The sequence below is a fragment of the Trichosporon asahii genome, assembly GCF_000293215.1.
Source record: "Trichosporon asahii var. asahii CBS 2479 unplaced genomic scaffold scaffold00050, whole genome shotgun sequence".
Lineage (NCBI taxonomy): Eukaryota > Fungi > Basidiomycota > Tremellomycetes > Trichosporonales > Trichosporonaceae > Trichosporon > Trichosporon asahii.
In genome coordinates this window covers 2,480,841-2,504,521 of record NW_014040874.1, presented here as the reverse complement: position 1 = coordinate 2,504,521, position 23,681 = coordinate 2,480,841, and the positions used below count along the sequence as shown (strand labels likewise).

The 23,681-nt window shown below is 60.6% G+C and overlaps 7 protein-coding genes across 7 annotated transcripts; 4 read left to right on the top strand and 3 right to left on the bottom strand.

Annotated features, from left to right (window-relative positions):
* Positions 1–885: 885 nt before the first annotated feature.
* Positions 886–4,507, top strand: A1Q1_02180 (uncharacterized protein; the record flags this gene model as incomplete). Its single annotated transcript, XM_014325125.1, has 2 exons — positions 886–2,332; positions 2,376–4,507. 2 exons carry the CDS (start codon positions 886–888, stop codon positions 4,505–4,507), a joined length of 3,579 nt encoding a protein of 1,192 aa, XP_014180600.1.
* Positions 4,508–6,409: 1,902 nt separating this feature from the next.
* On the top strand, positions 6,410–11,677 carry A1Q1_02179 (guanine nucleotide exchange factor; the record flags this gene model as incomplete). The annotated part of the gene is made up of 5 exons (XM_014325124.1): positions 6,410–6,481; positions 6,988–7,900; positions 8,266–8,690; positions 8,813–10,558; positions 10,631–11,677. The coding sequence occupies 5 exons, from the start codon at positions 6,410–6,412 to the stop codon at positions 11,675–11,677; spliced, it is 4,203 nt and encodes a 1,400-aa protein (XP_014180599.1).
* An 892-nt stretch (positions 11,678–12,569) lies between these two features.
* On the top strand, positions 12,570–13,255 carry A1Q1_02178 (uncharacterized protein; the record flags this gene model as incomplete). Its single annotated transcript, XM_014325123.1, has 2 exons — positions 12,570–13,102; positions 13,144–13,255. The coding sequence occupies 2 exons, from the start codon at positions 12,570–12,572 to the stop codon at positions 13,253–13,255; spliced, it is 645 nt and encodes a 214-aa protein (XP_014180598.1).
* Positions 13,256–14,875: 1,620 nt separating this feature from the next.
* On the bottom strand, positions 14,876–16,897 carry A1Q1_02177 (uncharacterized protein; the record flags this gene model as incomplete). Its single annotated transcript, XM_014325122.1, has 4 exons — positions 14,876–15,397; positions 15,445–15,930; positions 15,991–16,173; positions 16,223–16,897. The coding sequence occupies 4 exons, from the start codon at positions 16,895–16,897 to the stop codon at positions 14,876–14,878; spliced, it is 1,866 nt and encodes a 621-aa protein (XP_014180597.1).
* A 2,535-nt stretch (positions 16,898–19,432) lies between these two features.
* A1Q1_02176 (uncharacterized protein) lies at positions 19,433–20,570 on the bottom strand (the record flags this gene model as incomplete). Its single annotated transcript, XM_014325121.1, has 2 exons — positions 19,433–19,999; positions 20,319–20,570. The coding sequence occupies 2 exons, from the start codon at positions 20,568–20,570 to the stop codon at positions 19,433–19,435; spliced, it is 819 nt and encodes a 272-aa protein (XP_014180596.1).
* Positions 20,571–21,534: 964 nt separating this feature from the next.
* Positions 21,535–22,472, bottom strand: A1Q1_02175 (initiation factor 5a; the record flags this gene model as incomplete). Its single annotated transcript, XM_014325120.1, has 6 exons — positions 21,535–21,634; positions 21,770–21,815; positions 21,955–22,096; positions 22,166–22,248; positions 22,296–22,333; positions 22,399–22,472. The coding sequence occupies 6 exons, from the start codon at positions 22,470–22,472 to the stop codon at positions 21,535–21,537; spliced, it is 483 nt and encodes a 160-aa protein (XP_014180595.1).
* A 737-nt stretch (positions 22,473–23,209) lies between these two features.
* A1Q1_02174 (uncharacterized protein) lies at positions 23,210–23,572 on the top strand (the record flags this gene model as incomplete). Its single annotated transcript, XM_014325119.1, has 1 exon — positions 23,210–23,572. One exon carries the CDS (start codon positions 23,210–23,212, stop codon positions 23,570–23,572), a length of 363 nt encoding a protein of 120 aa, XP_014180594.1.
* Positions 23,573–23,681: the final 109 nt, after the last annotated feature.

Here is a 23,681-nt window from a genome sequence, read left to right as displayed (position 1 = left end):
TGCCTGCGCTCTGCTCGCAGCGTGCATAATTGTTGACCATTTTCGTGTATTATTAAGGTTGAGTGCAGCCCGATGCATCACAAGACGCAGGCGGTGTTGCGCCCCTTGCACTAGCACTTGGCACGCCGTGTCGGCAGCTGGGGCGCCGGTATGCATGAATGCAGGGTCTGCAGCGCGCTAACGGCTATGCAAGCACAAGGATGCGAGTGTGCAATCTGGCATACGGGGGATACGGACGAGGAAAACGCCATGTCGCGAGCTGGATGAGGCGGCCAACGGCGGCGGGCACAGCTCAGCTGGCAGACGACAATCAACATTCCCTTGGACCTGGCCGCGAATCTCGCGTTCTATTTCTCACTCTTTCTCTCAACACCCTCATCCATTCGTGCACCTGCATCCGCGCACGCACACCCCGCCATTTCTCCCTCTTCCCACCGCTGCACCTTTCCCCCTCCTGTGCTTTTCAGCACCAGGTGCATCCCCCTGCATTTTCCAAAAATACCGTATACCCAAGTTGGCCACTCTGTAATTACATTATCACCCCCCATTAACCAACGAATTCTGAATTCCTGTGAGTTTATCGCCCATTTTCTGGCAACCACACAACACAACATTGCCGCACACCTCAGCGCGCGTCACGCACTAACTCGGTCCAACAGTCCTTTCCACCACTTTGCGTATCCCCCATAAGGCCGACAGACCGGCAGCGGCGTGCATCGCCCTCATCGACTGCCTGCATTACGCATTCCGCCCCTCCACCCCAGTCAACTGTTCGCGCACTAAATTGCATCATATCTGCTATCGCGCTTTTCATTCCTTACAATCAGTTTCGAATTCAACAACCCACAACAAACCGCGTCGGCACAAGCAACAACACCTACCACCATGCCGCGCGGTCTGCAGCCAGCAGCTGCGCCGCAGGTGCAGCGCAAGAAGCGTAGCTTCTTCTCCAAGAAGTCCACCTTACCGCCTCTCCCCATCATCCGCACCCGTTCCCCGCCGCGTTCAGTCCCCTCCGCCACTGTACTGCATTCGCTCGAACCCGACATGAAGGCCGTCACCGCTGGCAAGACGTTCATGAAGACGGAGATGGGCGAGGACAAGTGGGAGGTTGCTGACCGAACTCGCGTCACGCGCGCCGCCGCCGCCGAAGCCGAAAACAAACCTATCGCCAAGCGCCGTGTCGGTGCGTCAACAGCACGGAAAGCTCCGATCGCCAAGGTCACAGCCAAGCACGTCGCGGTCGGCCCACGCAGTGCGCCAGCTTCCGCTGCCCAGTCTGCTAAGGCGAAAGCGACAGTTGCAGCGACGCGCATCAAGCTGAGGACGCGGCAGTCGCCAGGCGAGGAAGACACTGCTCCCAGCAACGATTCGTCTGCCTCCGATGTTGGTGCCATTGAGGATGTCACATCAGCCCTTCCCCAGCCGAACACACCAGAGGATTCGCCTGCGACAGAATCTGCGCAGTCCGCCCCGCCTGCGCCGGCCGCCCAGCCTGCCCCTACGTCGAGCCGTACCCGTCAATTTTGGTCGACTACAAAGGCACCGCCATCTAAGGAGGCACCGAAGGAGGCGCCCCCACCACCTGCACCGAAGGAGTCACCCACGCCGCCAGCTCCCAAAGAAACTCCCACGCCTGCACCTGTCGAGGCGCCCGCCCCCAAAGCACCGAGGCCGACGAGAAGTACGCCGGCGAAGCAGGACAAGGCTATCAGCAGTCCCGCCACCCGCGCAAAGCGCAGGAATAGTAGTGATGCCCCCACTTCCAGGTCGACACGCCGCAAGAGCAACCTCGGCCCTAGCACCGACGCCGGCCCTAGTGACCAGACTGAAACTCCCATTAACAATGTGCCGATCGAGGAAGCTGGTCCCAGCAGTAGCACCGCTGTTACCGAGGACGCTCCGCGTAGCGATGCATCGCCGAGTGCGGTTCCCAGCAGTGCAGTGGGACCTAGCACCGTCACTGTCTCTGCTCCCCCGGAGACCCTGGCTGCCCCCGTCAATCCCGCCAACCCGTCACAAAAGAAGGAGTACCTCTCAGCGGGAATGTTCTGTGATGAGCCCGTGCCCCCTCGCGACTACCAGTTGGTCAACCGGGTGTTGGCCACGCGGCAGGACTCGAAGAAGAAGAAACTCAACAATGATGGAGAGCTGGATCGTCGCTACGTTTCCGACGATACGTCCTTCCCTCCTCTTCCCGAGCCCAAGGGCATGGTCGAGCTGTTCGAGAAAGAGCACGAGTTCAAGCTGCCGTACGATTTGGTCTGGGAGAGCGAAAGCGGCATCTTGGACGACAAGAAGCGCCCTCCTCAATACGAGATGATCACCTCGAGTGAGTCGATCGAAAATTCTCGAAAAGATTTAGCTGACCTCAGACCAATTCCTCGAGCGACCCAAGATCCCGGTCTCGGACAAGGAGGTCTGCCACTGCGTTGTCGGCACTGGGTGCGGCCTCAGCTGTACCAACCGCCTACAGGGAATCCTGTGTGGGAAGAGCTGTCCCAACGGGCCGGATTGTGGAAACCAGGCGCTGTGTCGTCGCCCGGCCAAGGCCATCATTGTGGCCCTGTCCTCTCTCCACGGTTATGGCGTGTTTGCCGCCGAGGACATTGCCGCTGGAGAATTTGTGGTCGACTATCGCGGCGAGGTCATTAGTGTTGACACGTTCATCGATCGCATCGGCTCACACAGCGAGGACGACAGTGTCTTCGCGATCGCGTACGACAGGGACGAGATCATTGATTCGAGCTCGAAGGGCAACAGTGCTCGTTTCATCAACCACTCGTGCGACCCGAATCTGGTCCTTCGCAAATTTGATACGCTCGGGGACGGTCACGAGGAGCACGAATTCGGTCTGTGGTCCCGCAGGCCTATCAAGGCTGGGGAGGAGCTTACCTACGACTACAATGCGGAGACGTACCCCGTGTTCACTGACGGACCCGACACGCGTGTCCCCTGCAACTGCGGTGCTAAAAACTGCACTGGCGGGCTCAATAGCAAGCAGGGGGTTCGCCCGCAGCTGATGGACGTCCTCGACTCGTCCAGGGCGAACAAGAAGGCTGAGGCGAGGAAGCTCGTGCACTGGGCAGGCCCTGCGTCCGCGACCCGCCTCGTGCTGGGCAAGGACGGCAAGCTGAAGCGACCTGTCGGACGCCCTCGCAAGCACCCTCTTCCTGACCCGAACGGACCTCCTCCAGTCCGCCGCCCCGTCGGTCGCCCCAGGAAGCATCCTTTGCCTGACCCTAACGGTCCGCCCCCTATTAAGCGTCCTGTCGGCCGTCCCAGGAAGCACCCTCTTCCCGACCCCAACGCTCCCCCTCCCCCTCGCCGCCCTGTCGGTCGTCCCCGCAAGAACCCCCGCCCCGACGACGAGAAACCCTCGCCAGCCACCTCCCGTACCGCTCGCGGTCGTGCCAGCCGTGCCGAGTCGATCGCGACATCTTCCAACGCTGATAGCGCCGACGAGGACCAGTGGGACTCAGACCAGTCTGAGTCCAGCAAGGGCATGTCCACCTCTGAGTCTGAGGCTGAGGTTGACGACTTTGACGCCTTTGAGTCGACCGAGCCCGCTGAGACTCCTGAGCCCACTGAGTCCGTTCCGCCCACCGAGCCTGTCCCAGAGGAGGCTGTCCCCGAGCCCGAGCCGATGGAAGTGGAGCAGATCGAGACGGTCGTTGATCCCGAGGCCACTGAGTCTCAGCCTACGCCTCAACCTGAGCCCGAGGTAGCTCAACCTGAGCCTGAGGTTGTCTCCGATGCTCCTATGGTTCCTAAGGTGCCCAAGGCCCCCAAGGCTGTCAAGGCTCCCAAGGCCCCCAAGGCCCTCAAGACTCCCAAGGTCCCCGCCCCGCCTCCAATCAGCCGCGCTGGCCCCTCTTGGGCGACTGGACCCTCGTGGGCCACCGGGCCCGCGCCGGTCCGCTCACCGACCAAGACCCCCGAGCTGCGTTCCTCCTCCGTTGTCATGGATGCCGACGAGGAGATTGAGATCAAGCAGGAGCCCGAGGATAACATCGGTCCCAGCCGCCGCGACCGCATTCCCCGCGGACGCCGCTCGGAGCCCTACCCCCTGCCGCGCAGCAAGGCGCAACAGGAGGTCGCTACCCCTCAGTCTGTGCGCGTCATCCGCCGCCAGTCGCGCGGTGCGTCGACTCCGCGCCAGGACAGCTCCCCCGCTCAGCCCACCGGACGCCGCCGCCAATCCTCTCAGGGGGGTCCTGCTCTCGTTCCCCGTATCCGCCTAAAGGGGCTCACGAGGACGCCGGAGGTAGACGAGCGTGCCGCGAAGGAGGCAGAGCGCAAGGCAAAGCAAGCGGAGCGTGCAGCGCGAGAGGCCGAGGAACGCCGCCAGAAGAAGGCAGAGATGAAGGCGAAGCGCAACGGCGCTCCTGCTGGCTGGGCCTATATCGTGGAGCCCGTCGGCGGACCTGCCCCCGAGCCCGAGCATGCTCCCACTGAACGCGATGCACGCGCTGCTCGCTTGGCCGCGAGGCGCTCCCTGGGTTAATAGTGCTGAAACGCTGTTGTCACGACCTATGCTGTTCGATGGCCGTGTGGGCCATCCCCCAATATTCAGATGAGCCAAGATGTGGTAAGAAGTGCTCTACACTAGAAGAAGATGCCCGAGCACGGGTTAAAACAAGTCCCAGGAAGTGTGCTGGGCAAGAATTCTGTTGTTCACCTGTGCTCCGGCCAGGCCATTCGTAGTGGGCTCCGCCCTGCTCTGTACCATATTTACATGCCATGCGTTGCAGTTGTACCTGTGAACAAGAGAGTGCTCGTGCCACATTGTTTCAACGATCGCTGAAGTCGGTGAGATCAGTGATGGTGAGCGGAGAGTCAGCAGCGCCGAGCACCAACAGAGCGGAGTCAGAAGGTACCACGCAAGCCTTTGAGTGGCCAGACCTCAGCCGCGCCAACAAGGTTTGCACATTGCGCTTTCCTCCAGGTGCCAGGGCGGGTTAAGTTTGCACTACAGCAGCGACTGGGCGAGTGACTTGACGGCAATAACGGCAGTTGTTGCCCCATGCCATGCATCCCATACCTTCCACCAGCACAAGCAACTTCCAATGCGTAGAACTCTAAGACAGTGTGACAAGCCTCAGCAGGAACAGGAACAGCATGGGGGAACGTGACGGTGGAGTCATGTTACGTTGTTTCTATCTTGTGCCCACTGAGCGTGTAGAGGCACGTACTTGAGGTGTCATTCGAAGTCGTACGGCAAGGCGCGTCAAGCTCGAAGGGAGGGGATGACATAAGGCGCGCCCGAATGCTCGTCGTCAGTGCGATCGACGTATTCCGAATCACTGGACAGTGAGCTGCCGCCTGGCGGGCAGCAGCGTGTCCCACCTCGCTGATGAACCCACCGACAGAGGTATGCATGGTGAGGCTGGGGCAGTGATATGAGACTAGAGCTGGTGGAGCAAGGCCCTAATCACAGTTGGCAGCTCGAAACAAGCACCGCCGCCCCCACACAGAGACATTAGCAATTGATTGCGTCCACTGGCGCGCATAAGGCACGCGCCTTGCTCGCCCCTCTTCCGCTGGCCTGGTACGTCTGGCTGACGTTGGGCATCTGCTCAGGCGCTCATATTAGACTCGCTTGCCCACTTGTAGTCGCCGCACTGAGTGACCTGGGGAGTCACCCAGAGTCACCTCCCAGCAAGATCGATCGTCTATGCCAGCACAGACCGCACTGCAGCGCAGAGCCGAAGCCCGAACAGGGCACGGCCCGGGTCCATTGACTGGCGTCTTTCGTACTCCCGTTAATTCTATGGACCCAGCGGCCAACAGTTCACCGCAAAGGAGTGTCTGAGCGCTCCTTTGGATCTCCGTTGGATGGCTCATTCCAGCACTCGACTAGGCCCATTGAGCGGTGGCGTCTCCCGGCCGGCCCGACTGTGGTCCATCCTGGACGTTCTGGCGACTCCTGTCTGTTCTGGTGACCGGCTGCGGATGGAGACCATCGAGCAGATTGGGCGGGATATCTTCGGCTAGACAGCCCTGCACTAAAGTGCTTTTCCCTTGGACTTCCCTGGTCTTTCCAGGCTTTTCGCTGGGTAGGGATCCTGAGGAGATACCCTGGGTGCTTTCCGTTCTTTTCGATGTGGATGGGAGCTCCTGCTGCGCCTGCAGCGCCGTGGCGAACGTATGCATACATCCCGACCCACTGTGGCCACTGGGCCACTGTGCTGGCACCAGTCAGATGGACACTGCACACTGGCGCGCGCTCATGGATACGTGGAAGCCTCGATGGCTTGGAGGAGGGCGTGTGGATGATGTCAGGCGGCGTCCGGGAGTCACCACGATCGATACACACACACACAGCAGGCGTGTCTTTGGCCTGCGGGTGTCACTTGCAAGCACGGACATGCATCAGTCCGCATCAATTGCAGAGAGCGAAAGAGACATGGCTGAGTCGCTTGCCAACTTTAATTTGCACGCCTGCGGTCGTCCCGCCCCGGGTCGAGCGGGCCAGCAGGTCAGCGCAGGCCGTGTTCCGCACTCATGATGCCGCGTTTGCTTCGGCACGGGGTAAGGATGCGACCGATGCGGGGGACGGGGCCAGTGGTGATCTGCACAAGAGATCATCGACTTTGACATCCGACTGCACACCATCGACGCAACCATCCTGGGAGGGAGGGTCGCAAACTTACTCGCGCACATTACGTTTTGCCGGATATTCTTATTCAACTCGCCATCCCACGCTCATACGCTCTGGCGATCGACCGCTCACCTTTGCAACAAAGAACCAATCAGTCATCAATCGAGGGCGTACCCTGGTTTCCTGCTTAGTTGGATCAATCACTCAGTCGATCAGTCTCTCCAGCGACCACTACATACATCCTTTTGTCCTCCAACAACTACAACCACCGAGAGCACAGTGGACGGGGACCATCCGCCATCACCATCATCTCGCCGCTCGCGACATTACTCGAACCACCCATCCGACGTCCATCCCCAAGCCCAGGCCCCTCAACGAGCTAGGCTCCGTTCCCCCCTATCCCCGTTCCAACCATACCCACCCTTCGGCCTCTCCCCTCTCGGCCCCTCCCTCCCCTCCCTCTCGCGTCCCCCTCACCGCGCTCCTTGCCCTTTCAGCAACAAGAAGGAGATCGCACCGATCACCCCGACCAACTAGCGCCGCAGCCAGGCCAGATATCGCCTATCTCTCCATCCACCGCGCTACTGCCTCTCCCTGGTACTAGCCCCACTCTGAACACGCCCTCATCAACCTCGGCGCCATCGGCAGCGACTTCCACCATTCCGCCATCACCCTCTTCTCCATCCACTCTCTCCTCGCCCCGTTTCCCCTTGCCGCCCAACCATCCTCCGACCCCGCCCCCGCGACGCGTCAAGGACAAGGACTTTGACCCCGCCGCGACCCCCCGCCGCAGCGCAAACGACGTCGTCTACGTCCCGTCGTCCGACCAGGACCACTCGGAGCACGTGTCCACGTCAGTGACGCCCGCGACGCCCGTGGACGAGTACGACGGGTACGAGCGAGAGCAGTACGAGCTCGCGGACGACGAACTCAGTCACGAGCACGACTCGGCGCTCGCCGCGCACGAACACCTCGCGCAACAGTCTTCGCCGCCGTCGACCCCGCCCCGCTCCATGCTCCCGCGACACCGCGACCACGACGACGCGCTCGACGTGGAGGGCGACAACGTTCCCGGCTCGTCGCCGCGCAGCGTGTCCTCGTCTGCTGCCCGCCAGCGCCGCGAGCAGCGTCAGGCGTCTGCCTCCTCAGCCACCGACGAGAACGGCAACCCAATCCCGGTCCCTGGCGAGAGGCGTGAATCGTTAGTATCCAACGACTCGACGGGACGCAGCTCAACCCACAGAGCGCAACAGCGCAAGATGATGCTCGCCCAGCAGATGAGCCTGGGCATTGACGGTGAGTACCCTTTTGCATGCATGCAACGGTCCGAGTGAATGCTTTAGCGTGTTTGGAAAGCGTTACTTTTTTCCGCTCTGGGCATTGGATGTTACGCGGAGTCTCGATACGCTGCGGGGACGCCAGGGGTACATCCACCTGGCCACCTGACGCCCCGAACACAACAGCGGTCGCTCTCTAAAAGTGGTCCGAGCGCCGGAACGCTCCTCCCATCCATCCACCTCGCAAGGATCACTTCTACGAGCCATGGCACACCGCCGCGCCGCCCCATCCTCGTAAAACAACATCCTACGCCATCATCACCACCACTCTCCTTTACTCCCCCGACTAAATGATGCGATGGCTTTCGCTAACTCAACGTTTAGCTGAAATCAAGGCCGAGGACGCTGCCCAACAACCCAAGCGCCGGTCCATCTTCCGGACCACCGGCACCGCCAGCACCCCCGACCTGACCACCTTTATTAGAGGTAAAGGAAAGCCCCAGCAGGGCAAGCAGGCCCAGAAGAATTCCTCCGCCGGCAACGTGTCCCAGCATGCCATGGGCCAGGGCAAGTCGTCGACCCCCGCGAGCTCGACGACGGCCGTTTCCTCCCAGTTCACGACGCACCACATGTCCGGATCCACTAGCTCGCTGACCCGCGGGCGCAGCCACGAGGCCCCGTCCGACTCTAGCGCGCAACGCGGTGCCTGGCACGGACACAACTTCCCAAACGACTCGCAGCGACACATGCAGACCATCGCCGAAAACGACTCGCTCCACCGCAAGCAGTCCTTCAACGATGATGGAAAGGTGAGCAATCTCCAGAACACGCTGACCCCCAGCGCAAAGGCAAAGGCGTGTTTGGTCGCATGTTTGGCTCGTCAAACAATAAAGACCGGGACTCTCCACCCAACCTCAACTCGCCCTCGCAGTTGAGCCTGTCGGCCAGGTCCAACGCCGAGGTCAGTTCGCCAAAGTCCAACGTCTCTCCCCAGCTGCCGTCGTCATTCTCGCCCCAGTTCCCTGGCAACGCCCAGTTCACTTTCGAGTCTCCCCAGTCCAATGGCAACGCGCGTCCGCCTCTTCCTCAGCGCCATTCCGGTGGCTTGGTCCCTGGTATGGCTGAGCCGCACGAGCCAAGCCGCATCTCGATTTCCTCGGCTCACTCCGCACAAGAGGTCATTGTCGATCCGCAGGATCCCGGCAAGGAGCCCTCGACCCGGGTGCATAACATGCTCCAGCGCGGCGCCACTGAGGAGCGCTCGTCGTCGCGTCGCTCCACGGCAGAGGCAGAGCCGAAACCGCCACGTCGAGCTAGCACCTCGTTCTCGGACGACGTGACTGGCCTGTTAGATCGGATCAGCCACGGCGACCCCCCCGTCGGAGTGGGCATCAGGACCCAGGAGCCTGAGACAACAGAGCACCTGCAGGTGTCACCTGACCCGTCCCGATACTCGCAGCGCTCCGCCTCGCCCTTGTCCCCCGCCAATCAAGACAGCACAACGCTTCCGGACGCTGCTCCTGTTCCGGTCTCTGGCAAATCTTCTGCTTCCTCCACCCAGTCAAGCCGCTACGACGACGCCCAGGCCCCAGAGGGAACTACCGTGCTCGAGTCTGCGCTTGCTGACAACTCGGACACGGACCTCGTGCCCCCGCCGGTCCCCGTCAAGGGCGAGCCGACGATCAAGATGGTCCCGACCCGGCACGACGACGGCATTGCGATCGAGGTGACCCAGTCCCCGCACCAGTCGACCACCAGTCTCGATGATTTACCGGCAGACGAAGAAGAGCGCGCCCACCAGCTCGCGCGCGAGTTTTACCAGGGCGACTCGGCGCACGTGTCCACCGACAAGGTCGCCATCTTCCTCGGCGGCCCCAAGCCCGTCAACACGGCGACGCTCCGGCACTACATGCAGCATTTCGACATGCGCGGCAGCAAGCTCGACCAGGCTTTCCGTTACTTGTGTGCCAAGCTGCATTTGAAGGCCGAGTCGCAGGAGATTGACCGTATCATCGAGGGCTTTTCCGCGCGCTACTTTGACTGCAACCCGAACACGGTGTTTGGCACGCCCGGCGTCGTCCACACGGTGACTGCCGCCATGCTCATGCTGAACACGGACCTGCACATTGCCGAGCTGCAGAAGCACATGTCGCGTGCGGATTTCGTCCGCAACGCGATGCGCGCGATCCAAGAGTCGATGCCAGAGGATCTTGAGTCACACAATGACAGTGGATCCCTGCGCGGTGTTGACGGAACGTCCACCGCGGCTCAGTCGACGACGTCGATCACGCGCCTCCGCCAGCCCGCTAACAGCCGCAACGCGAGTGGCACGCTCGCGCCGGCATCCGAGCTGTCGTCGCCTTCGAGCCAGGACCTGCGGTCGCGCGCGGCTTCGTCGACAACGGTCAACTCGTTTACGTACTCGAAGCAGTGGGAGGTGGAAGCTGAATCGGCCCTCAAGGAAATCTACAGCAACGTCCGCAACGAGAAGATCCTCCTGCCCATTGGGTCAGCCGACAAGTCGTCCCTCTCTCTCAACAGCTACAATCGCCGCGGAATCGGGCCCCTTAAGCGGTCCTCGGTCAAGGGCAACTCGCCGTACAACGGCAGCGGCGTGTTTGCGCACTCGGACGGGAGGTTGTCGCCAACTCCGTCGTACGCAAACTCTATCGGCGAGGTAAGTGGAGTTGCAGCGCGTGTTTGCCACAAGACTCGGGCCACTCAATAGTCTCCCCAGCGCTGACATTAGCAAACAATCGCCCCCGCTATCGGCTTCGCTGGCAACCTGTCGCACACGGTGATCCGGGAACAGGAGGACGAGACGCACAGCATCAAGAGCAACCAGTCGACCGTCACGCTGGAGCCGCTGAATGACGACGAGCTCGCGCTGCTCGGTGCCCCGTGGGCCAAGGAGGGTCTGCTCTCCCGCAAGATCCAGGTCGAGGCCGCTGGCAAGAAGCACCAGAAGAAGGACTGGAAGCAGTACTTTGTCGTCATCCAGAAGGGCGACCTGCACATGTTTGTGTTTGGCGAGAAGGGGTCCAAGGGCCCGAGCATGGGCATGGGCGGCATGGGTGGCGGTAACTGGCTGTCAAACGCCAAGACGACCGGCGAGTACTCGCTCATGCACGCCATGGCCATGGCGCTGCCGAAACCGGGCTACAGCGCTTCGCGGCCGTACTGCTTCACGGTGACCTTCCCGACCGGCGAGATCAGCGTGTACCAGGCGGGCACGGAGGAGCTCGTGGCTGAGTGGGTTGCGACGTGCAACTACTGGGCGGCGCGCAAGTCGCGGCAACCGCTGGTTGGTGGCGTGTCCAATATCGAGTACGGCTGGACGCGAGTGCTCGACGAGAACGGCGACGGCACTCCGCCACCCGAGGCGCCCAGCGTCATCTCGTCGCGCTCCTCGCCTAGCATGACCCGTCTCGGCGCCATGCGTTCCCGCGGCTCGCAAAACCTCGACAAGATGACAATCGTCGAGTGGAAGCCGCCGCCGCATGCCACGATGCCGTCAAACCTGGACGAGGAGGCGCAGCTCGAGGCGCTGCTGATGTACGTGCAGAGTCTGAAGGAGGAGCTGGACCAGCATAAGAGCATCGAGGAGCCCATGTCCAGGCTGTACACGCCGGGGAGCAAGAATGCAGTCAAGGCGCGGGAAAACTGGACCGCGAAGTCGCGCTACATTCACTCGGAAATCTTCAAGTACGAGACGTACGTCGAGGCGTTACGCAACGCCATCAGCCTCCGCATGCTCAAGCAGCAGGAGCGCAAGGCCGCCCAGCCGGGCAAGTGAAGCGAGTTCAGAGGTGTGCTCGAGTATATGTGGAGTCTGGAGTGAGCCACCGAGCGAAGCGAGGTGGCGAGCGAGGACAGTCCGAGCGCCGTCGAGCGAAGCGAGACGGCAGCGAGGACGGTGCAGAGTGCGCAGATGTCTGACCGTATCAGTCGTTCGACCTGGCCACTCGACACATCTCTGCCCCCACGACGTCTTCACGACCTTCTTCCGACGACATCGTCGCCTTTTTCGCCTTTATAGTTGCCATTTTGGGAGCCCCGGAAGTCCAGCAAGTTGTTTTGAAACGTTGAGAATATACCCCGCGCGCAAGGCGCCGATACACATTACACCACGTACTACTATAAGATATACAATGCCATGAAAGTTATAACGTTGACTACGAGCGAGCGCAGCGAGCAGGACGTAGGCACTGAAGTGAGTAGAGTTGGAGGCGGGTACTGGAGAAGCAGCTAGCGCCCCATGGAGTGAAGGGCATCTACATGCGAGATCTTGGTCAGGTGATCAGGCAGGGGTTCCGCCCACGCCCTGTCGAAGAACAGCGTCAGGGGTCGCCTACCAGACTCGTCTCGACCTCCGCTGACTCCATCGGTCACCTCCATTTCCGTCTTTCCCTATACAGAGAGGAATGCATGCGTTTGCTGCATTCTCCGGAGGTTGTTCTTTGTCGTTTGCATGCATACGCCGGACATCCGCGTCGATCACACATCGCATCACAGGTGACACAGAATAGCGTGTACTTGTGCCTGGCCGGCAAGCTGCAAGTTGCCGAGATACCCGCCGGCTGTGACCGCTACACCCTCCACTCAACGACTTCTCCAACGTACCCTCCCTTCCGCCCAACTGAACAACACTCACCGCTCAACGGAGCAACGCCCAGCAGCCCCGCACCATGTCCGCCACCAAGCTCAAGATTCTGTGTCTGCACGGCTTCACCTCCTCGGCAGCCCGGCTGTCCCGACAACTCGCACCCGTCGTCCAGGCTTCAGCGCCCTGGGCCAACTTTACGTTCGTCGACGCGCCCTTCGCTGTCGAGCCAGGATACGCCTGGTGGCGGGCACAGGACCGCTCGGGCCCGGACGGAGATTACGCAGTGTACGAGGGATGGCCCAAGTCTCGTACCTACCTGCACGACATCTTGCGGGAGCAGGGGCCGTTCGACGGCGTGCTCGGGTTCTCCCAGGGTGCGGTTGTCACTTCGCTCTTGTGCCTGATGCCCGAGTTCAGAGACAAGTTTGGTTTTGGCGTGATTATTGGTGGATTCAAGGCCCGCGATCCGGAGCTCAGGAGGAACTATGAGGAAAGCAACCCGGGTTTCGACAGGAGGAGTTTGCACGTCTGGGGTCGGGAGGATGATATTGTGCCCCCGAGGGCTAGTGAGAAGTTGAGCGAGATGTTCAAGAACCCAGAGCTCATCGTGCACTCGTGAGTAACGCGCGAGATGGAGTGTGCTGATGGGTGTATAGGGGCGGACATGTTATTCCTACCGCTGAGGAGGAGATTGGGAAGTGGACGGCGTTCTTCCGGGAACGGGCGGGGGCCAAGGCGGCGAGGGAGGGGAGCAAGGCGAAGTACTAGATGTGAGATAGAGAGATACAGAAGCGTCGTTTCCGCGGCGCATGGAGGAATACTGAATGCACTGACGCTCAGCGATGTATTGAAGTGATATGTGCTCCTTTGTTCAGCCGTGTGAGAGAGGATACGTTGTGCAGCACTCCAGCGGGGGAGGCATCGATCCGTATCACCCGAACCAGAGGTTGCCGAAGGGATGAAGATCGCTGCGCTGTCGGGGCTCTTTCTCGCGCTGCTTTGCACAGTTTACGTCGTGGACCGCCCAGCCGTGACAACAACAGCGATGGTAAGGTACTGTATAATGCCCTTCCGACACGTCTTGTACGACGTTGACCGTCTCTGAGGACACTCCCGGTGACTTCTGCGCGTACTTCCTGGGGAGCCGCGGGGATGACCGCACTCTTCCTGTATCCGATATCACCTAAGAAACGTCGCCCTCGGGCTGTGTTGATGAGCTTGCCGCGAACGTCAAGATTCCCTGCCCTGCGCGACGCAAGGGTCTCACAGTCTGCGATGCCGTTCAGCTCTCATTCGCTGCCAGCGTTCGTTCAAAATATAAATTTTACTCTGGTTGCACTTCTCGTTGCGTACGCTGCCGGGGGAGCTGGGAGCACCGTGGGGCTGACAGATGGGTGCAGCGCAACTGGCCCCTTTTAGAATTATTCTGGTGACGTGGAAAACTGACGGCCATCAGCCAGTTGCGGACCTCGGCAGGTGTAGGGTGATTGCTGCTGGTGCCAGCCGAGTCGTGACAGCAGTCGCCCATGTCCGTGTTCGCTCGTACAGCCCTCTAGGGATGTACTAATGATGCCATCGTCTCCCAGAACTCCACGTTCTGCTCTATATGAGGAGAAGATCGAGCATGTACGGGCGGCATCTGCCTCTTCCTGTATGCTGCCAATCGCCTATTCCCACGTTAAGCAATTAAGCAATTGCACTGTGCAAGGGTTTGTGGCGGTAAAGCTGATTTCCGAAAGTTTGCTATGGTGGAATATGCGTCGTCCGAATCGTCGTTGAAGCAGGGGTCAAACGTGGAGGTGCCCTTTCACTTGCTAGTTGCACAGTATTGAGCGGATAACTCTGTTGAGACAGTCGCTTGGCCTCATGTCCGCCGAAAGCGAGAATATTCTGTCGCAGACCGATTCCGAGGTTATCACGATGACCTCTTCTACAACGAATTTGGATGGCGCCCCGAGAAGTGTCACATTCTGTTGATCACACACAGCGTTTAGTTGTTCTTTTGAACAAGTTAAAGCAGTGGTTTTCGTTGCTAACGATCAGCTCATGATTGCGTCGAGTCTCCGATCCACGGGTCCACTTTCCACCACTCGCATTGAGCACACCCCGTCGGCATTCTCGTGCTCTCCGCTTGAAACCTCCGCACCTCGATTGTCCTCATGATGAGATTTTACTCTGAAGTGCGTGGTCAGACTGCCTTGGCCTCCTTAGATTGCCGCTGCATGCATGTTGGCTGGTTTACAGACATCGCTACGATCAACTTAGAAAATGTCCCAAATATCGGGGTCACTTTCGTCTGTATCACTGTCCGCGTCAGACTCGTGCTCGTCCCGCATAGCATTTGAGCCGTCGCTCTGGCTGTCGTCGGACAACCCGCTTTCAGACAGCTCAACGGGGGAGCAAACGCGACGCCGAGTGTAAGCCGGGGACTCGGGAGAAGGTGGTCTCGGTGAGGGAGATTCTCCTAAACGCAGCGGTGGTCTTGCTGTGCCTGCGGAGATCCTGGGCGACGACGTGCAGCGCCTCTTGAAGGGAGTGGCGGCAGTGCCAGTGGAACCGCGGGGCGTTCGAGAGGTCGCGCTTGACGGCGGGATTTTGCGCTTCCTCGCTATGGGCAGCGAACGAGGGTGGACCAAACGGAGTGTTTCGACGGAAGTTGAGGTGTGCCGCCGCGTTGAGGTGGAGGTTGCTGCCGACTTTGTCGTTGTGCGAGCACGCTTCGGCTGCGGCGCGGACGGCAGTGCCACTGCGTTTCGCTTCGTAGGCTTGTGCCGCTTGACCGAGCTGCGAATTGGCTGCCGCAACTTTGACTTCGGCTTGGACAATGGCTGGAACATGTTCAGGATTGTGGGCCGCGCGGTCGGAGGCGGCTGCCTGTCGGCCGAAGACGATGTGGAGGTCGCTACGGTGCTGGACGCGACGATGGGTGGAGCGACGGCGGTGGAAGGAGCAGTTACGGCAGCAGGGATTGCAGCAGCGGGGGGAACAGCGGCGACAACGACAACGGGAGAATGGAACATGACGGGCGAAGCCGCCACGAGCGGGATGCCACTCTGCCCGTTGTAGTCGTTGATGACACGCAGCGGACGAAGCTTGCCCCTGTCACGCTCGTACTGCCCGCAGCGTCGGCAAACCTGGGGACGGCCAGGGAGGAACTTGGACCGGTCGCCCTGGTAATGTCCATGATCCTTGACGCGCTTGTTGCGCTCGATGTCGCCGCCACAGTTAGAGCACGTCGGTATCACCCCCTTAAGAGATGAGGGGGTTTGGGGATGCCGTTTTGCGCCTCGTACACGCCACAGGGCTTGCAGACCCGGATCCCAAGCGCTGGCGAGATCGAACTGCGTCCGGGGATGACGTGCCCACACCTGCACACTGTGCCCGGTGGAACTGGCGGTACATCGGGCAGCCGGACGAAGGGAAGCTTGGCGATGTACTAACGTCTGTAACAGATGTTACAGAGCTGTGAATCAGCTTTTTGCTCAAGTGGACTGGGCACTCACGAAGCCGCCCTTGCCATCGAAGGCCAAGCACCGTCCCGTCGACTTCGATACCTTATCCTTCCGACCACACCCTGCACACGCCTGCGGCTTCGGGCGGTCGAACCTGCTGAGCTCGTCTTGGTAGCAGTCGTCGCATGGCCGGTTGCGACTGACGAGACGCTTGTGCTCCTTGCACACCATGCACTGGCCCGTGTGCGTCCCGTGACGGTTTTCTGGCCGCGGCTTGCCGTACTTGACCTCGTAGTCGTCGCAGGCCCGACAGATTCCCCCGTTCACGAGGAACTCTGTGTCCCCGCAGTTGTCGCAAGCAGCGGCCTAGCTGCCAGTGTGGCACCATCGAGTTCGGCACCGGGGAAGAGGAAGATGAGCGGCTGCGAGCGGAGCGAGATGTCTGCCTCCTCGGCACCGAGGGCGGCGGTGACGGCGCAGCTGGAGCAGCCGAGACCGAGTCGACGGCAAGAGAGGCAAGCAGGGCGGCGCCAGTCGCGACAGCGGGTCGCACATAGCCGGTGGGGTCAGCGGCAAGAGGGGGAGGAAACAAGCTGGCCGGCGACGCTGTCAGCAGCATCAGTCCATTTCGCTTGCGGCGTTGGTTCACGACACGGAGTGGCCGAAGCTCGCCCTTCTTGTCGTAGTGACCACAGGCTTTACAGATCTGTGGTCGACCCGGCAGACACGACGAAGGCTGGCCCTGCCAGTGACCCTTGTCCTTCGCGTAGAACTCTATGACCTCCCAGCACACCGCGCAGGGGGTAACTGCGCCCTGGAAGAGGTGCCGGGGCTTCGGCGCTCCGTGCTGGGACTCGTACGCGCCACATTGCGGACAGACGCGCTCGTTGAGAGAAGGCGACACGCTGGCGTTGCCGGTGATCACGGTGCCACATCGACACACTGTGCCAACGGGCATATGATCGAGGTCAGGCAGCTGCACGAGGGGGAGACCGGCGTGCTTCCGCCGCCAGCAGGTGTTGCAACACTGGTTGTCAGCTTTGCCAACTGTCAGTTGAAAGACTTACCCAGCCTCCTTTCCCGTCGTTCATCTTCGTCCACCGCGTCGTATCGATGAGCTTCTCTCGCCGGCCGCAGCCCGCGCACTTCCGCGGTGAAACTCGGTCGACACGACTCAGCTCGTCTCGACTGCACGCGCGACAGGGCCCATGGCGGCTAGCGAGACGAGTATCCTCGCCACAGATGAAGCACTCGCCGTGGAGAGTTCAGTGCATCGCGCCCTTCCAAAGGTGGGGTAGCCGAGGAGCGCCTTGTTGCCGCTCGTAACCCAGACATGATGAGCAGACGTTCTCCGGGAAGAAGAGCGAGGGCTTGCCGCCGCGTCGCATAGTTTCCCCGCACCGGCATTCGGCATCGGGGATGTCGATCATGGGCACTTTCTTCTTGCGCTTAGCCGGCGGCGCCGAGGACGTGCCACCGCGCTTGCTTCCTGAGGCTGGTGGAGCTGCAGGGGCTGGCATCGTCGATGCGGGGAACCACCCCGCAGCGTGCGTAACCGGGATCGTCGATGTCGAGCCGAAAACGCACACGGGTGACGCCGCAAGCTGCGGCATGCCGTGCCTCAGCCTCCAGCGGTTGATGAGGTGCAGCGGGCGCGTGCATTTGGAATACTTCTCGTACTCGCCGCACGCGCGGCATATGGCATATGGGCGGATTACCCACAAGGTACTTCGCGATCATCCCGTCCCAGCGACCTTTGAGGCCACGCTTGATCTCGACGCCGCAGTTTGCGCAATCGGTGATGACACCTTTTTGAATTGATGAGGCGGCCGTGGAACGCCCTCGCGGCCCTCGTACGCTGTGCAGGCGTTGCATACCCGCCTTTCCAGGCCGATCGAGACCGACGAGTTCGCTATGGTTTCACCGCACCGCCAGATCGTGCCCGGTTCGACTTCAGGGAGTCGGACGGGCGGGCGGCCGTAGTAGTGAATGCGGTGGAAGCAGCTATCGCATTGCTACCAGTCAGTGTCACATTCCTCAAGTGGGTGGTTAGACTCACCAAACCTCCTTTGCCGTCGTAGGCGTACAGCCAGTTCGTAGTCTTGATCTTCCTCTCTCCTCTACCGCAGCCCGTGCAGACCTTGGGGGCGGACGGGTCGTAGAAGCTCCTCTCGCGCCTGCAGCAGTCATGGCAGGGCAGATGTCGACTCGCGAGGCGCTTGTGTTGCCAGCAGACGCGGCACGGACCGTTGAAGATCATCTGTAGCTCCTCCGGTCGATCGTCGCCTGTGCGTTTCTTGTAGCGCGTGCATGCACGATACATCCCGCCGTTACAGGTAAAGAGGTGGTCACCGCAATTCAAGCAAGATGTGGCGTAGTCGCCCATGTTGAAGCCGCGGGGCTCCCTCTCGACCTGCGGCGGATTGTCGCCGTCCGTGGAGTCCATGTCGAGGCTAATGCGGTCGGTGCGAGACATACGCTCCGCATCGGCGATGGGCGTCGGGAGGCGGACGGCGGGTTGACTTGAGTGCTCCGGAACCGATTCGAGCCCTGCGACCGCGGCTTCCTCCAGCGCGCTATGCAGACGCCCCAGCGTGGCCTCGTGCCGCTGGCTCGACGTCGCTCGTAACCGCGCGGAGCTGGTCCGACATGCGGGAGATCGCCGACGCGACAAGGGTCGAGCCCAATCGGGAGCTGGTCGGTACGGACGAGTGCGGAGAGTTGTGGGATGGGCGGCGGGGCGGCAACGGGCGGAACGGAAGCGGGCGGGGGACGCGAGTCACTGGAACAGACGCGCTCAGCGGCGGACTCGAGGCGGGTGACTGTCCTCTCGTAACGTCATACTGATACCTCACGCTCGGCACTAGGAACGTAAGTTGAGCGTTCGAAGTCCACCGCCGCACCATCACGTCGCAGGCTGGTTCTTCGTCGCAGAAGGATCGAGAGTACGACGAGCTCAATGTCGCTCTCCAGGCCGCCAAACTTCGGCCAGTTCATCCACCAGGGCAGCACCTGGACGTTGGTGCGGTCGTGCCAGGGCATGGCGGCCACGCGGCCTGGCCCCTCACGGAAAATCTGCGCGCAGAGATCCACAGAAGGCTCTGCATCGCCGAAACCCGATCGGAGAAGTTCGCCGCGCGCTGCGTCAAGGGATCCAGCCCAGGAAGCAAGACGTCATCCGTGGCTTCCAAGAGGTCATGTTTGCCTTCCAGCCAGCCCTTGAGACGGGCAGCGAGTTCACCCTCGCCCCAGTCGGCATACTTGACGTTGGGAACAGCTGGGGGAGTGGCTCAGCCATGGCGTCGTCGTCAGCGAGCAGGTCCTTGATGTTCGCCTTGGTCTGCTCGTCCTTCGCCGCATCCAGATCGCGCTGTAAGCGCAAATGCCACTTCTTAGAACTGACGGGATCGCTTGTGCTTGATGATCAAGCACAAGCGATCCCGTCAGGTGGACAAGCGCCTCGATGTCGGCGGGAGTCCAGGAAGTAGGGGAATCAGGGCGGCGCGGGCTGCGGGGAAAGGGGGAAAGGAGCGGCGGCGAGCGACACGGGCGACACTGGCATAGGGCGGGCTGATCCGGGCTGCACAGGCTGCACGGGCTGGGCGGGTTGAACGAACTGCAAACGGGCGAGGGCGAGACGTGCCTGCTCCTTCCCGACCTGTTGGACGACTCTTCGGGCCGTAGCGCGGGTGGCCACAGGGCCTGTCTCTCCTCGACCCAAGAACGCAGCGCAGTCCATCGACACCAAAGTAGCTGTCACTTCCTCTCCTCGAAGCACGGCTTCAAGCCGCTCGCGGCGCTCCTCGAGACGGACCGCGGCGCGGTTGAAGAAAGACGGCGGAACACGCGCCGCGATGGTCGGCACATCCTCGTCAGATGACACGGCGATGAGCGCTCGGTAGTGCTGGTCCAACAGCGCGATGCGCGCGACGTGCGGTGCCGAGTGACCAGTGAGCTCCTCGACGTCCGTGAAGCTGGCATCGGGGTCCAGTACAAGGGCGTCGAAGTGGTAATGACGGGCCAGGGCGATAAAGGTGTTGTTGTCGAGCCATGAACCACCCTGTCGTTCGGAGGGGCTGTAGCTCTCGTATCATTCCACCATGTCGGCGTACACCTTGTCGAGAGCTTCAGCAACCGGCGAGCCCTGGTCCTCGTACTCATTGATCCTGATCTTGAGCCCAATAGCGTCCGCGTAACCATGTGTTGCGCATCTCCTCCACCATCTTGGACAGATGAGGCCGCGCTACTTTGAGAGCATGCAGAGCGCAGTCGCCGTTGGGGCGAGGCCGTCGCGCGTGAAGCCGTGAATTCGGGCTGGGATGGCTATTTGATTGAGTCGCGCCGACGTTAACGTTGGCAGGGTGGCATGAGCGGCTGACGGTCGGGGTGTTTGGGTGACCACCACAGCAGGGAAGGCGGGGCGTTGCAATAGTGGGCATGGTGGCTCCGAAGGAGATGGTGGCGGGACCGGCAGAGTAAACAGCAACGGTAGAGGTGGTGGAGGGGTGGTGCTGGAGCTTCACACGAGCAGAACGGTGAGAAGCTATGGCAATCTGATGATCTCTGCGATCAGCAGCGGCGGGAAGGCGCACGCGGGTGGCGAGACTCGAGAAATTTAAGGCCGTTAGCATTGAGCAATGGACTGTGGAAGGAATAGCAGGCTCGCGGGTGCAAGGGGTCGATCAGGGCGCTGGGCAGAGGGAACTCCGTCACACAGCACACACGAGTTTGGCAGAAGGAGGAGGGAAGACATGAGATTCAGTCACACTTGGGCATCGAACACCCGCCTTGGAGGAAGGCGTTGGTCGGGAGCCGGGGAGTTGGGTGCTGACAGTGGCGAGATGTTGGGAAGCGAGTGACTCATGGGGAAGACGGTTGGGCAGTCTTCCCTCGAAATGGCTTTTGCACAAGCGAAGACAGTTGAGTGAATGACTCAAAGGGAAGTAAGGTAGGCGAGAATGGGGGAGGTTGAGTATCTGACGGATGAAGGCCCACCTACCCAGGATGTTCGAAATGAACTCTGACGCATGTTGAGGTTGTTGCAGAAACTAATGGAGGAAGGGATGAGTAAAGAAGACAACGCGAGTATGGTGAGTCAAGAGATGCAATGTCCGACGAAGTGCTGCGGTTAGCGAGCGAGGGAGTATCGAAGCTGCCAGGCGTGTGGCTCCGCTCGCGAGAAAGGCAAGCAGGACGGTAGGCGTGAGCACAGGCCAGCGCCAGCGACGCCTAGATCCGCCCCCTGATCTCCTGCCAATCCTATCTCGGCTGATCTCGTGCCGATCATACCTGGTGTAGCTGCGAGGGCTCGGCAGGGACATAGTGCGATAGCGTGAGGAGGCGCCGCTGCGGTGGAGAGTGATATCGGTCTGTCGGCTAATCACGTGGTGGAGGCCGATCCCCCAATCCACCCATCTTCCAAGTTCGAGTCCAATTCTCGAGTTCAAGTCCATTTCTCGTCTTCACGCCATGATATCTGCATCGATTCTAATAAACATGCGATGCGTACTCATAGAGGACAAGCTGCGGCTCGTCCAAGCGGGTGCTCCTTACGAAATCATGTCTGCATCGTCGTCTCTAATAAACAGGCGATGTTTACGACTGGGGAGCCTCCTTCCAGGAGACGGCCTGCTCCTCGCCCATGGCGGTGAGGATAGTGACCATGATGTCCTTCCCATTCTCAAACGCCTGCTCGCTTTTTACGTAAGCATCTTGTGTCCAGAAAGCAGACGGAAGAGTTGGGAGGTCCGAGGAGATCGAAGAACAAGATCAAGGGACAAACTCGATTCTCCGATGATCCTGAGCCTCCAAACAACTCTGCAGCACTCACATCTCTTTGCCGACGTCGTTGTCCGGGTTCTTGACGTCGTCTTCGGCTGTCAGTACTCGAAAGAACAAAGAAAATTGAGAAGAAGGATCGAGAGAACGATGAAGGAGAGTGATGGCGAGGGAGTGGGATTTGGTGGGAAGTGTGGAGGTGGTGGCGGTGGAGGTGTGGCGGGATCTAAAACTCACCCTTGGAGCCACCGTCGGAGTCCATGAGGGAGAGGAAGCCGTCGGCGATGTCAAGGAGCTGGTACTCAGTGCGGCGGACGTTGGGGACGTCCATGTTGTGGGTCGAGGGGGAGATGTCCTCGAGCTTCTTGCCGGTGAAGATCTGAGCGGGTCAGTGGGCGTTCCACACACATCCAGGCGGCCATTCCACACGCCGCACGGGGCCACTCACGTCAATGGCGACAAGGTGGACCTTGGCGTGACCGTGCTTGCCGGTCTTCGAGGTGGACATGTCGACGATCTTGCAGGGACGGCCTAAACGTTAGCGTTCATTCTCCAACTTTCCATGCGCCCGCGCTCACCCTTGATGACGACGTGACCGTTCTTGCGGAGAGCGGAACTGTAGAGGGTCAGACATGTGTAACTGATGCGGAGCCAGAGTTGTCGATCGGGGCAGATACACACCACTGCATGGGGTAGGTGAGCGAGGCGCCGGCGCCGGCCTGCTCGAAGGTCTCGTGGTGCTCGTCGTCAGACATTTTCTGTGAGGGTCAGACTGTCGTTCTCGCCGTGTATGGTAGCGTGCACACGCACTGGTTTTAGTTGTCAAGTGGAAGGTAGGTTGGAGAGATGTAAGATTTGCGCAAGTGACAGAGAAATGTTACTGGCGCGTGGGCTACGGTGCGTGGCAGGGGCTGGTGCAGCGCCCAATGCCCCGCACACGAGACGCCTGTATGGGCCCACAGACCCGCCCTGCTACGGAACAAAAAAGATCAATTCCCGCATTTCCGGCGTCGTTTGTGGCACCTAGGACTGTTAATTCAGATTCTGGCCCTTCCTGCGTCATGGGACCGAGTCCCGGAGGTGTAACGTCCGTGTTCTGTGTGGACAGTCTCGTCGACGTCGGCTTCCTTCTCAAGGGCCTGGTTTCATCGTCTCTCCGACTTTGCATCTGTTCATATCCTCATGTCTAGGTGATTCTAGACGGCCCACCTCTTTGTACCAGGCTGTCGTTCCATGTGCATACTTGGACCCCCGTCCCTTTGCACCAGCCACCGGCCCCCATAGTCCCCGCTGCTGAATGAAGCAAACTTGACAATGATCACCCTACTAACGCCGGAGATCGCCGACATTGTGGCACCAACCACGTGGGAACCACAACATCAGCCCTCGCGTCATGTTGTTCTCGTTTCAAGTGGTTGGTCGGCGTCAAGCTCATCGATAATCTACCTCGTCTGACGACCACCATCACCTCCCACAAGGAGACTCGACCGCCATGGCTGCGTCACCAGAGGCCGTGCTGCATCTGGCGGCTCTCCACACCCTTGCGCAAGCCGGGTTCGCGTCGACGTCGCGCGCAGCGTCGGTCACGCTGACCGGCGTGCTGCAACAATACCTCTCGGTCGTCGCAGCAACATGCACGGAACGGGCCGCCCTCGCTGGTCGATCCAAGGTTGCCGCGGTCGATGTTGTTCATGCACTGGAGGATATGGGCGTCGGCGGTGTCTCTGAACTGCAGGAATGGACAGCGGACTTGGACAAGGAGGTGTCGTTCAGCGGTGGCAAGCTGGAGGAGCTGTCCAGTAAGGCGCGAGTATTGACCATCGCTGACCATCAGGTTACCTTCGCGACGGGTTGAGCATCACGGATGGAATCGACATGCGATATGCCCCTGTCGAGGACGAGGGCGAGGAAACCGACGACAGCGGCAGCGAGGCGGAAGTGGAGGGATCAGAGGAAGAGGAGGA